This window comes from Amphiura filiformis, chromosome 9 (assembly GCF_039555335.1).
Source record: "Amphiura filiformis chromosome 9, Afil_fr2py, whole genome shotgun sequence".
Classification (NCBI taxonomy): Eukaryota; Metazoa; Echinodermata; class Ophiuroidea; order Amphilepidida; family Amphiuridae; genus Amphiura; species Amphiura filiformis.
This window is the reverse complement of record NC_092636.1, coordinates 32388430-32401967: the sequence shown is the minus strand read 5'-3', so window position 1 is coordinate 32401967 and position 13538 is coordinate 32388430. Positions and strand designations below refer to the sequence as shown.

At 47.0% G+C, this 13538-nt stretch overlaps 1 protein-coding gene across 1 annotated transcript in view; it reads right to left on the bottom strand.

Annotated features, from left to right (window-relative positions):
* The window catches only part of LOC140160884 (alpha-1,3-mannosyl-glycoprotein 4-beta-N-acetylglucosaminyltransferase B-like), a 142415-nt gene that overhangs the window by 59423 nt on the left and 69454 nt on the right, over positions 1-13538 (bottom strand). The window contains 1 exon segment of the mRNA XM_072184216.1: positions 12832-12878. Within this exon segment, the coding sequence (XP_072040317.1) occupies positions 12832-12878 (47 nt within the window).

The window sequence follows — 13538 nt, the reverse complement described above, 5'->3', positions numbered from 1 at the left end:
TGCCATTGGGCATTTTCCTGTCCAGTTCTAATTTAACTCATGTCTGCCTTGTCAGGTTCAATCTAATCTTGATATATTCAGGACTTTGTCCTTAAAGGAATATTTTGTGATCCTAGCATCCTCTTTTTGTGACATTTTTCAGTAGATTATCCATGAAACTAGAATTTCACAGTTCTCGATGCAAAGCGTCGGCCGCAATGCCTCCACCTTGACGCCATTACGCCAATCATTATAACCGGTGCCATTTCACGGGACCCCAAAATGACCTTCACATTATTTGCCTCACTAAGGTGGCCGTTCCCACCAAATTTCATGAACCTGCAGCAGTCAATGGCGATTTGACCCCAGATGACCCAAAATGACCTCCACATTTTTGCCATGTTTCAGTGGTCGTCCTCACAAAATTTCATAAACCTGCGACAATCTATGGCAATTTGACCCCGGATGACCCTGAATGACCCCAAAATGACCTTGACATTTTTGTCTTGCTACAATAGTCGTTCCCACCAAAATTTCATGAACATGCACCAATCTATGGCGATTTGACCTCGGATGACACCAAAATGACCTTGACATTTTTGTCTTCCTATAGTGGTCGTTCCCACCAAATTTGATGAACCTGCAACAATATATGGCGATTTGACCCCGGATGAACCCAAATGACCTCACAATGACCTTACGATTACGCATATTTTGCGCTGAAAATCAAATCTGGTCAAGAACCTCTGGCTGTGGCGTGCTACTCTCCGCCATGTTTAATCACTGTAACTCGTATAGATCTCCAAATAATCTGTGCACAAGGATACTTTGCTTGAGATGCATAAATTATTCGACGAAAACCTGCTAAAATTTGGAGACGCCACCCCTCCCCCTCCACCAAATTGCATCACTATAATACGCCTTACCAGTTCCGAGAAATTGCACTCGCAAGCTCGGACGGACAGATGGACAGACGGACGGACAACCAGGAAACATAATACCTCCGGTGATGGCATAAAAAGCTTATTTCCAAAATTTCAGTTGATTCCAATTTTGCGTAACTTGCAAGTTATGCATGATTATCGCATTACACTGCTTCAGCCACTTGTGTTGTAATTTCATTCTGGTATACCAGAACGTAATTCAAATTTGACGATATTTTTGCTGAACAAATTAATCTGCAAGAATATTTTTGTACATAAAACATTATATAGTCATAGCAGTGTCCGAAATAAGGAAAATATGGAGGTTGTCCTGAGGACAACTAAAGCATGAATTCTGCTTGTCCTCAAAACATTTTGGTTGTCCCCAAAATATATGTCATGTTTTTGAGTGCAAAGGATCCAAATAGTGGTTGTCCAGGTGATAAGTACATAGCTCAATATGGTTGTCCCCAGTGATTTTTGGACAAGAGGAAAAGAGGATAAGTGCTTATTTCGAACAGCTTTCATGTAGTATTCAAATCTCAACTTTTTTGAGAAAAGTGGGGGATGAGGCTGTAGATCACGAAATGCCCCTTTAAGTTTCAATGCTCAGTGCTGCACCCTACAATTCTCAACATACACATACCCACTTTCTTAAAATAAGAGAAAAAAAAAAGGAGCAAAGAATTGAAAAAAAAAAATTTCATGGCAGCAAATCAGTTTACATATATATCCCTTGATTGGTTTCTGATGAAAGAAATCAACCTATAGCAGTTAAGCTTAACCCTGCTTAGGAGAATGGATGGTGAAAACATACCTTTTGGCCATATCCGATGGATAATTAGGCTTTCTAGCACGTTCATGTCACATTCACCCTTCGGTGAAGGCAAATAATTTCTCGATGTCTTTGCATCTTTGTGTATCACGCCTAATGAAATGTGACGACTGAAGAATGAGTAATTGGCATCTACAAATGTCATAATTGCAGCATACAAATGAGCAGAAAAGAATCCGTAGATGAGTGATAATTTGCTATTCTATCTAAAATCCACTCCCCCTGTGGAAGATTTAGGAAATTTTATATCTTCACAAGGGGCGTATGTTTTTCAACTGTAATTGGCCAGGGTTAATACACCCCCGTATTATGATTTTACCTACATCTTCCACAACTGGAGTAAGAATTTCAAATAGAAGTTATCCAATTGTGTATTCTATTCAAAACTCATACTCCCTCTGTGGAAAACTCAAGCTAAATCTTCCACAGGGGTAGTGTGGATTTTAAATGGAATAGCCCAATTTGCTCAGATAGATTTGTGAACAATTCTTCAAATGTCACTACAAGAGAATTTCAACTTTAACCTCTTCCAATTCAATATTTTCACTTGAAGACTTCTTGAAGTTGGCTCACAATCTCATATTTCACTCAATTTACACTCACTATGGACCACAATGGCCTCATCCCAATGGCATAGTTCAATAACCTCAATTAAACAATCATAGTGAAAAATTTGACCTCAAGTTGCGGAGTATGAGTTTTTGTACCCAAATTTTCACAGGTCGTTCAATGAATGTACAGATGTACAGAATAATGCCCTGATAGATGAGCATGTTGTGGATCCTAGTGACCTTTGCTATCATTTTGAGAGTGGCATATAAATTAGAGCTTGTACTGAAGTACCAACAAGATTCACTTCATTTGAATTTGTCTAAAATAATAATGGTGCATTTTGAATCAAAATTCAAGAATCAAATGTTAGTATGCAGAAAAGGATGAACTCTTATATGTATTAGCAGAAACACATTACATGACTATACCATTTTTCACCCCGATGTGACAGTGACGTCAACGCAGTGAGGTAGTTTTTTTTTGTGCGCACATCTATGCGGTGTTTTAAAACGTGTGCCTGTGTACGCCAGCACCTTGGGAGAACACTAATAAAAGAAGCTGTGCCCAATGAAATACGCACTGACATCACTGCTGCATCAGGTTGGAAAATGGTATATAGCAGTTGACCTGTGAATGCATTGGACACTAGACTAATTCCAATCAGCCGTCTACACTTCGCATGTACTGTGTATGCTTCGTAGTGACGACTGATTATCTTACAGCCAATATCATGACGGACTTCTGAAAACTATTCAATGCGACTTTGCTTGTGCGCCGAAGCGCGACTGACTAAGCATGGCGCCCGTGTACCGCGTCGCTGTACCACGCCGCTGTGACAAGATCGCGCTCTGAACTTCTAAAAACAACAAACTCGGTCAAAAGGTCAATTTGGACACAACTATATCATACACAAGAAAAAAATTCCATGATTTTTGCTATTTTTATAACAAAATTGTCACTAAAAGCAAATATAAATTCATCAACCCACAAGAAAAATGAACGTGTCTGAAAGCACTGCGCATAGTACGCGGACTGCACACCCGTGCATATATACGAAATCAATGCATGGTTTGCATTTTTCTAAAATTTGCTCTGATTGGTTCTCGCTATTTAAGAGTATATGAAATCTTGAGAGTAAAACCTGTACATTATTGAAAATGGAATGAAGCATACAGAAACTTCAGTACCTAGAGGGTCAGAGTTTGACGAGGGAGAATATATGTCATCATCTGAAGCAATTCACGACTTCCAGCAGTCACACTTGACGTGCATCAGAGCGAAACACATTTGGTAGTGTATCAAGTATAAATGATAAGCCTGAAAGAGTTATACCGTTATTACCGGAATGCCCAACCAGGCCAATTTGTTATCTGTACCTGGTCAGTTTAAAACCAATTATCACTGCAATTAATAGAAGAGTGGCGGATACAACACCCTTGCAGAAAAATAGCTCCTGTGTCTGATCAATCAGGTCTATTCATTTAAATCTTTAACATAACAAAGAAAAGTATTTTCCCCACCTATTGTAAGAGTCTTATAAAAATTGTAACAATTCTTTATTTTTGAAAATTCCCTTAATTTTGACAGTTTTTGATTTTTTTTGCCCACTTAGGAAGGAGCTATGGTTACCAAACTTTCAGGGATGGTAAATAAGCTTAATATCTCAATTCTCTCGTCAGTTTTTGTGGATAAAGTGTTTACTTTTTGAAAAAAATTATTTTTTCCATTTTTAATTTTAGGGAATGTTAGAAACACTGTAGCTTAAAATAGAAACACTTAATTGGAAAAAACTGACGAGAGAATTTAGATATTAATCTTATTTACCATCCCTGAAAGTTTGGTAACCATAGCACCCTTCCCTGTTGGCTAAAAAAAAATCCTAGAATTTAGGTAATTTAGTGTTTCTAGAAAAAATCAAAAAATCATAAAAAAGTACCAACATTCCTGTTAAATATATACTTAAGTAACACTAAGTTAGAAAATAAACTTGGTTTGTATTATTCTGTGATATATTGGCAGCAAAATGAAACTTAAAACTTTTATATACAACTTCTATAAAGGAGAGAAAAATCAGTTTTAATAAAATCTTTGTTTCCAAAAATGTTGCTATTTTGAGAAATTGGCAAAGTGCCAAAAGTCCTTCCCTGTAGTAATTCAATGGGATTTTGAGATGTCAAAAAATTGCGTAACTCAAAAACGCTTTGTTGGAAAAAATTAAAACTTGGCAAGTAAGGTTTTCTCATCAATACACACATCCTATATCATTTTCAAGGAGTTCTGAGCATGACACCGTACAGCCACCTTCTGCAACAATAGTCCCAAACAGAAATGTTTGGTAGACTCATAACCGGTGCGATCTTACCTTTCCGATGTTGATTAAGATACTTCTTGCATCGATCCCGAGATGCGGAAAAACCAATAGTCATTTTGTCCCACATAAATGAATAAATAACAAAAACCCCGATCCCCGGTGGACTCATCCAAAAGGTGACGTCACACCATATGATAAATCCCTTATCCGACTTGGGATCCCCTACCGGACCAAACTTGTAGGGGTGGCGGGGTCGGGATAATCAACATCGGAAAGGTAAGATCGCACCGGTTATGAGTCTACCAAACATTTCTGTTTGGGACTAGACTCAGTACATCGGTCGATCTTACCGCTTCCGATGTTGATTAAGATACTTCTTGCATCAACATCTGAAAGATCGATCTAGCAAGTAACCGACGGATGGAGGTACAAGATTGGTCAGCATCTGATCAGGGATCGGAGCGGGTAACGATGGTTTTCGCGAGGTCAGAAAATATTTTCCCCAACGGTCGGGAAACAAAAAGACCACGCGATCACAGACATAAACCTCCTTACTTAATAAGTTTGGTGGTTAAGAATAGCGACACTGGTTCTTACCATGCTGAGTATTCTGTATAGTCTGAAAACCTGGTACCCGTACACCACCGTATTATGATCGCCGAACAATGTCCCGGTAAACCTCCCGCCCGTCTCTGATTACTAACGTAAACGGAAGTATCGTAGAGAAGGGCGAAGGTGGCTTCCGGGACACCGCCTGCTAGATCTCCTCAAGGGACAACCGAACGGTATACCCAAGATGATGAGATAGCTAGGTCGAGTGGGTCGTGGGACGCGAAACCTTCGCGATCCCCGGACCCCACCAACACCTGGACCAGCCATTGCGACAGCGGCTGGACCGAAAGGCTCTGTAAGGGTGATGAATGCGGTCGTGAGTCCCTCGCAAGGCTTGTGTTCGGAAGAAATAGTGCTGCAGCGCCTTATCGGACACCCCAGCCTATCTTTGGCTTCAGCCGAACCTTGCCCAACCCTGGGGATTGGCGAGGGACGAATGTCGGTATGCACCGCGCCCGTTCGTGCTCACGAGAACAGAGCGCCGAAACAGTGTCGCTCCAGTGTTTGTGAACACGGAAGCTAACCTCGAGACCGTGTGCAACTCAGCACCGCCGTCCCGAAGCCAACGCCAAACCGGAAAGCCATCTTGAGAGTTACGTATTTAAGGGTCGCTTTTGACGGAAGGTCAAAAGGGTGACCCTTAAAGTAATCTAAGACTGTGTTGGGATCCCTTAGGAGGATCACTTTCCTTTTTGGTAGACACTCGTTGAACATACCGTCGAGGCGTAGACTAATAAGGTAACCATCGGCTATGATAGTCGACCGTCCTCGAAACCTCGGTGAATGGAGAGGACAGCTGACTTATAGCTGGCCCCAGTGGCCCGCTGAAGTCTTGCTTGGAACTTTTCTGTCAGAAACTCCGGAACTAGCAGCACAGAGGCTCTAGCGGGAGAGCTATTTGTCTCATTGCACCAAGCGTAGTATGGAGCCAGACTCTGGCTATACGTACGGAGGGTAGACTTCCGTCTAGCCCGGCGATGAGAAAAACAGCTTCTGATGAAAAGTATCCCTCCGCTGCGTGTTCCCTGGTAAGGGCCATGCAGCTAACTGCAGGTGCTCTAGTGATAGACTGGGTACCTCCGCTCCGGGCATCCGGAGTAGATCTGGTACCTCGGGGAGTGCCAGCGGCCTTGCCGCTAGCAGAATGACAATGCAGTCTTCCCACCCGATCTTGGCCACCACCCTCATGAGTAGTGAGATCGGAGGGACTGCATAAGCTGTCATCCCTCCCCAGTCTATGGACAGAGCGCCCACGGTGAATGCTTGGGGTCCGCGACCCTTGAGCAGTACACCGGCAGTGGATGATTGCGATGAGATGCGAACAGATCTTTCGAGGGGTGGTACATCCCTTGAAGATCGTCTGAGCGACTCTGCGGAGCAAGGGACCATTCTGCTGGTCCCGACACCCTTCCTCGTGACAGATTGTGCGCGAGGATGCTGGTGACGCCAGCGATGTGTATCGCTCTCATCGTAATCTGCCTGAACTTGCACCACCCTATCAGGTGTCGTGCATGCAGGCTCAATCGTGGTGGCCCGGAGTCCCCTTGTCTGTTGGGGTAGGCTACCACGGTTGTGTTATCCGTCAGGACAACGGTATGTGATTCCACGGTCACCTCCTCGGGAGCGAGGGAGGTTGATGTGAAGCTCTGTCTCTATGGTCCCCATCGGCCCGAGACGGAGTCTCCGTGGATGTGGACCCCCAGCCCGTTTTGGCGCTATGGTCGTCACCACGTGACATACCGGGGTGCAGGAAACCTGACACCCTGGGTCAAATTGGGCTGATGGGTCCACCACCAGAGTTCTCTCGCGCGATCTCCGACAACGGAACCGCGAGGGATATTGAGTGACGACTGGGCCTGCAAGCAGGCTAGAAGGTGTAGTTGGGTAAGCCCTAACGAGAAACGGCAGTACAGTCACGAGGTCTACCATACTGGCCATTAGGCCTACCACCTTCATCCATGCCACAGCGGGTTTTGCCCGAGACTCGGCCAAGAGTCAGGCACACCGCACCATGTTAAATCACCCGCTCGGGTGAGAGCACCGCGAACCCCTCCGTGAGGGTGATCTGGGCCCCTACAAATAGTGGTGTCTCGCGTCGGGACCACGCTGGACTTTTTGAGCTGATCAAAAATCCAGGGTCCCGCACCCTACGGACTATCAACCCCATGAGACCCGTAGTCTTCAGTGGAGTGCGTCCGTATATGCGCCAAACGTCCAGGTAGCAACTGATGTTGACACCCCTGTGCTTCAGGTACGCTGCCACCGCTCTGACCAAGAGTGTTAAACACCCTGGGAGAGATGGACAGGCGGATGGCGGTATCAAAACTGGTAATTTTGATCCTGTACCTAGAAGCGCAGATGCCTCCGATCTTGAGAGGCGATTGGCATATGCAGATAGGCGTCCGAGAGATCTAGCGATGCTGTTCCCATGCCCCTGATGGGGCAGGCTAGCACCGAGGCGAGAGTCCCCATTCTGAACCTCTTGGGCCTGAAGAGCGTGTTCAACAGCCTGCGGTTCGGATGGGGCTCCCGTCGCCAGTCTTCCTTGGAGCCAATGGCTCCAAGATCACCGTAGAACGGGGTAGACCGGGACAATCGCCCGCTTCGTGAGAAGCTGTGTGATCCCTGTCAGTAGTGCCCGACGCTGGGGGCCGTCTGACGGCACTACTGTGGACCTCTGAAATGTGCAGGCAGAATGTGGGGAGACTGGGTTGCCAGTCTGTAACCCCCACTCACCACTGACCATACCCAGGCGCTCAAAGAGATGGTTTCCCACCTCTGGGTGAAAGCCATAAGCGGTGGAGTCCACTGGGAGATCCCCTGTGGAAAAACCGCTGAGCCCCCAGGAATGCTCTGCCTAGCTTCCCTTGGAAGAGCGCTTGCTCTTCTTCGGGCTTGCCAGCTGTTCCTGTGCTACCCTTGCGCCTCCCAGAAATGGGTGCTGCAGAGGTAGTGGGCTCGGGTACTGTTGGTGGTGCACGGCCTGCTGAAGTCGGAGCTCCTACCCATGGTAAGGGCAGTTTCCGACCTCTTCAGAGTGCTTCCGTTGGTAGCTTCTTTGCACGGTCCTCCACCGTGGCGCAGAAGCATCCAAAGAGAAAAAGGACCCTGCCTTTCCATCGCGTTGAGCGATTGGAGTGGCAGGCCCCTCCCAGCTGAGTGGACACCCTATGGGCTAGGCCCATGGAGCTCTCGTTGAGGCTAGCTGTTAGCACCGCTAATAGGCTCACCTTGCGGAAGAGCGCAGATGTTGTCTGAGCGTGATACGCTTGCCGACATCTGGGTCCCTCTCGGATCCCCTCAGGTAGGTCCCGTGGTCCTCCAGCGTTACGCAGAGGAAGCGTGCAAGCACGCGGCGCCATAGCTCTACTGAGCTCGACAGCCCCACGATATCTACCCGTGAGGTTTGCGGGAATGATAGTGCAGGCGCCCCTGTGAGGAAGCAGCAGCTGAGCATCCTACTGAAAGGATCCCTGGTCCTCCTCCATGGACTCCCCCTTAGGGGTGTCCGGAGGAAGATCAGTGCTGTTGCTCCCCTCGCGGGGCAGAGGGGGACGGAGATTGTAGTGATGTCACTACCGGACTCAGCCTCCGACTCCTTTCCCTCGCCCACAGTATCCGTATCATGCTCCGATGATGGCGGTAACTGAGGACGGGCATCTGAAAGCGGGTAAGAAGGCATAACCACTGTGTGGCTCGCCGACTACCTGCCAGCAGAAGAGGGAGTACTCCCGCAAGACCCTGAGGTATCCGCCATGGCACCACTGGGTCCGCATGCTCTCGCAGCCGTCGTCCTAGCGCTTAGCAGCATGCGGGCCTACCCTGATCAAGATCTGGGTTAGCCCCATGCCGGCTGGCCTGGTCAACAGCTGATGTTGGTACTGCGTGGCCATCGCTAGGCGACACTTGCCACGGTGCTAGGCCGTGGAAGAAGCACCCTGCGGCGGGTACCCCGGGGCATACCCAGCCGGCAGCTGACCCTGAAAGGATCCGCCACCAGGGTAACCCCATGGTACTGCAGTACCAGCACCGCCTCCCCTTGTTGCCACAGAGACTGTGGCGACTAAAGCGGTGCTGCGGTACCGGTGCGGTATCAGCGTGGGTACCCGTGAGGGTTCCCAACTGTGGACCGCTGTACCCTCGCCACACTGCGTTCCCTGTTTGGGGGATCAAGCTGTGTGCTGGCGTGGTACCGGCGCGGTACTAGCATGGGTACCCGTGAGGGTTCCCGGTTGTGTACCGCTGTATGCGTGGTTCCAGCGTAGGTGCCCGTGAGGGCTCCCGGCTGTGTACCACTGTACCCATGCCTCACTGCGTTCCCCGCAAGGGATCAACCCGTGTATGGGTACCCGCTATACCGGCTGTCCCTTGGCTAGAGGGAGCTTGCCTAGTACCACGGGTAGCTGAGCGTGCATACCCCCGATCAATCACCTCGCCACCTGAATAGGCAGCGTCAATCAATGGAGCTATGCCCTGTTGATTTGACAGTGATCGATCAAGAGGGTAATTGACCCATTGACGGTAATGGATCACCACGCTCCGCTGGCTCTCGAGGACATAAGTGGGTTGTTGATCAGCTAGGCTGTTCAAGCTACTTACTGTACCCTCTAGAGCTTCGCCCAAAAGGTCGCTGTGTGTGGCGGACCACTCACGGCAGCTATGGGCGGGTGCATTGCGGCTACCACTGAAGTCAAGCCGTAGCTCGTCTTTGTAGCTGCCACCGAATGCACCTGGGTCGCTGTCCCGTGAGAGACTGCGAGCCCAACCCCTGAATAATCGCCAGCCAGTCCCTGTGGACAGCTAGCAGCTATTCTAGGGCCCAGGGTATCACTCGGCGGTCCCGCCATGGAAGCGCTGCCGTGTGACAACCCCAGTTGGTTCTGCTAAGACTACACCCACAGCGTTAGCAGCGGTATCGTCTCTGCTGAACCCATGCATGCTAGGGTTCAACCCAGGCAAGCCGGGGTACCCTTGCATGCTGCCCGTCGCTGGCTACTACTGTGGCTGTTTGAGCCCGTGAGATATGCCTGCAACAGACGGGTGTCCTCCTGCTAAAAACCCGTGAGGATTTTCGCTAGAGGACTGGTATCCTCCTGCTACAAAACCCGCTAGGGTTTTCGCTGGTGGTTACCGCTCTGCTGCCTGCTACTTTGCTCCGACGTATAGTCAGTGCTTTCGCTGGCTGCTGAGCCTTTGGGCGCTTAGCAGTCCCGAAGGAACCGCCTGCTTGTCCGGGGACCGGAGCCCCCTTAAGCAGACCTGCCATGACCCATAGGGGCTGTCACAGCAGAATCTACCGTGTCGACTGGTATCCTCCTGCTGCAAAACCCGCTAGGGTTTTCGCTGGTGGTTACCGCTCTGCTGCCTGCTACTTTGCTCCGACGTATAGTCAGTGCTTTCGCTGGCTGCTGAGCCTTTGGACAGCGCTTAGCAGTCCCGAAGGAACCGCCTGCTTGTCCGGGGACCGGAGCCCCTTAAGCAGACCTGCCATGACCCATAGGGGCTGTCACAGCAGAATCCACCGTATCGACCTTACCAGTGCCCTTGGTAGATTTCTTCTTCGTCTTATGGCGATGACGGAGCCTATCCCAATCGTCAAGCTGGAACTCGGAGAGTCCTAAGCAAAAGAAAGACATCTAGAAGATCGTGAGCACTCCTGTGGGTGAAACAGAGCGGTGTGGGTCCCGCTCCGTCACCAGGAAGGGCAAGCCCGACAGGGCGAGGCGAAGCGAGGAGAAAGGGAGGGGGCACTACCCCCCAACACGCGACTCAAGCCCAGTAAGCAAACCTGAGCACGGAGGCTGGTCGCTAACGTTAGTGGTAAAGTAAGGACTGGCTAACTTTATTACTAAAATGTCAGACGGGTCCCTACCAATCCCCACCGTATGAATATCTGATTAACTTCGTCTTTATTGGACGGTAATGAAGACATAACGATAGAGTAATCACCCTAACATAGCAACAATAACCTACCGTACATGAAATACAATGTGTATGTACAAACATCTATTGTAACTTACAGGCTGCAATGGTTGTTTTACGTGGGAAACAAAATGAATGGCGTCAGCGGCCATTTTGAATTGCTCGTGTGTCCCGTATACAAACGGAGGCACGATATGTAGCTAAGTTTTGGATCGTTTTTTGTCACTTTTTCGCCAGAAAATGCCGTCAAAACTATCCTCAGCCGAACAATACCGGTTTGGTTTTACCTAAGGTGTGAAACTACAACCGTATATCTCGCCAATGGTCGAGAAATTGATACACAGTGCTATGAACAATCGATAGGCACGTCTGTGTCAGTCGGAGACCAAGGAGGATAAGGGACGATCATATGGTGTGACGTCACCTTTTGGATGAGTCCACCGGGGATCGGGGGGTTTTTGTTATTTATTCATTTATGTGGGACAAAATGAGTATTGGTTTTTCCGCATCTCGGGATCGATGCAAGAAGTATCTTAATCAACATCGGAAGCGGTAAGATCGACCGGTGTACTGAGTCTGTTAGAATACAAGACAATGCTGATCTCAACACCACACCCAAATATTGTGACTGCTCAGAGCCAGAAGTGGGTAAGTGCAATAGCTGCCATGTGTGAGCTGCCATGTGTAGATGAGTACAATATGCTGTGTGTAAATTGCCAAATGTTCACAGGGTAGCAATTGCACTTACCCACTTCTGGCACTGAGCAATCAATTTGTGTTTGTCCCAATCAGCCGCATATTTTACCTTCACCTGAATTGAATGAGTTATCCCAATCGGCAAGGTGTTAGACACTGGTGCATTGATGTGTGGTGATGCGAGTTACCTCAATTGGTAAGGTGTTAACCCCTTGAGCACACTGCCTGCCGATCTATCATTGCCTCTGATTGGTCAATTACATGATATCATTACTTAAACCACCAATCAGAATGGAGCTTTGCAAACAATTCACCTCCAATGTTTTTGCGTGGTGAAATTATTCTAACCGTATATTGTCTGGGTAAGTGTACCAGAGCTCGAGGAGCTGATCCTGGATGGGATGTTTTATTTGTGCTTTGTACAAGGGGTGTGCTTCTTAGCTGTCATCTGACGTCACGATGATGCGCACATCGTTTAGTGAACATCACTACTGCACATTGCAAGTCGGTGTGATGCCAAATGACAACATTTGGGGTCTAACACAAGGAATCATGGGCTTTACCGAAAAGGTCAATGGACACTAAAAGCGGGACTAAAAGGATCTCTCAGGTCACAGTTCTTCAAGCCCATGTGTGTAGACTACATTCACAGAATGACCTTTGAATGGTACTGGGTACTCATATTCCACAACTTGAGGTCAAATTTTGAGCTATGATTGCCATATAGAGGTTAAGGAACTGTGACATTACTATGAGATCATTTTGGCTCATAGCAAAAGTAAATGGGCTACTCCAGCTGAAATTCATACACCCCCTGTGGGAGACATGACCTTAAACTTCCACATAAGGAGTGTAGATGTCAAATGGAACCACCCATTCAGGTAACCCCATTAGACACTCACACTCCCTGTATGGGAGATTAAGGTCATGTCTTCCACAGGGGGTGTATGGATTTCAACTAGAAAAGCCAAGATATCAATCACATTATGACTGTACACTACCTTTCTCTTATTTTCGTAGCTTCCCTTTTCACATAGTCCAAGTCAACCTGAAATAATCAAAGAAAAAATAAAACCACTTAAAATGTCATCGGTGGTAGAGATCTATAAAGAAGCAATCATGCTAGAAATAATGCAATGCCAAAATATGATTGTCTAATATGCAAACTACTAACTCTGTACAGCGATATCGTGTTTTATTGATGAATTGTATGACTCTCAGAACTAAATTGTTCAATTATGTGAGCTTTTGGCTTACAGGTCGTTATTAAGCCTTTTTCAAACTGATGTTATTGATATGATATGGTGTTTTGTTTTGATATATGTGACATATGGTATATCAAAAGAGAAACTTTTGGGCAACCTGGATATAGCCAGGTCCGGAGCCAGGTTTTATGATATAGCATGGTTTTGGATCACCGTACTTGTGGGAGGGTGAACATTGAAAAGTGTAAATATGCCTATATTAAAACCATCTGCCACCGTCCGAATATACATCATGTGTTGTTTACATTTATAAAATAAATTTGCAATTTATTGTAATAAAAGCATATCGTCACCCTCATAACCAAAGTGCCTAAGTCATTATTACATGTTTCTCATTTGCAATTTTGATTTTCTGAGTAATAAACCCATAATAAATAAAATTTTCAGCTGCATTCTTCATTAACTTGTGGAATTCATCTCTTTTGATGTTTTTCACAAGTTAA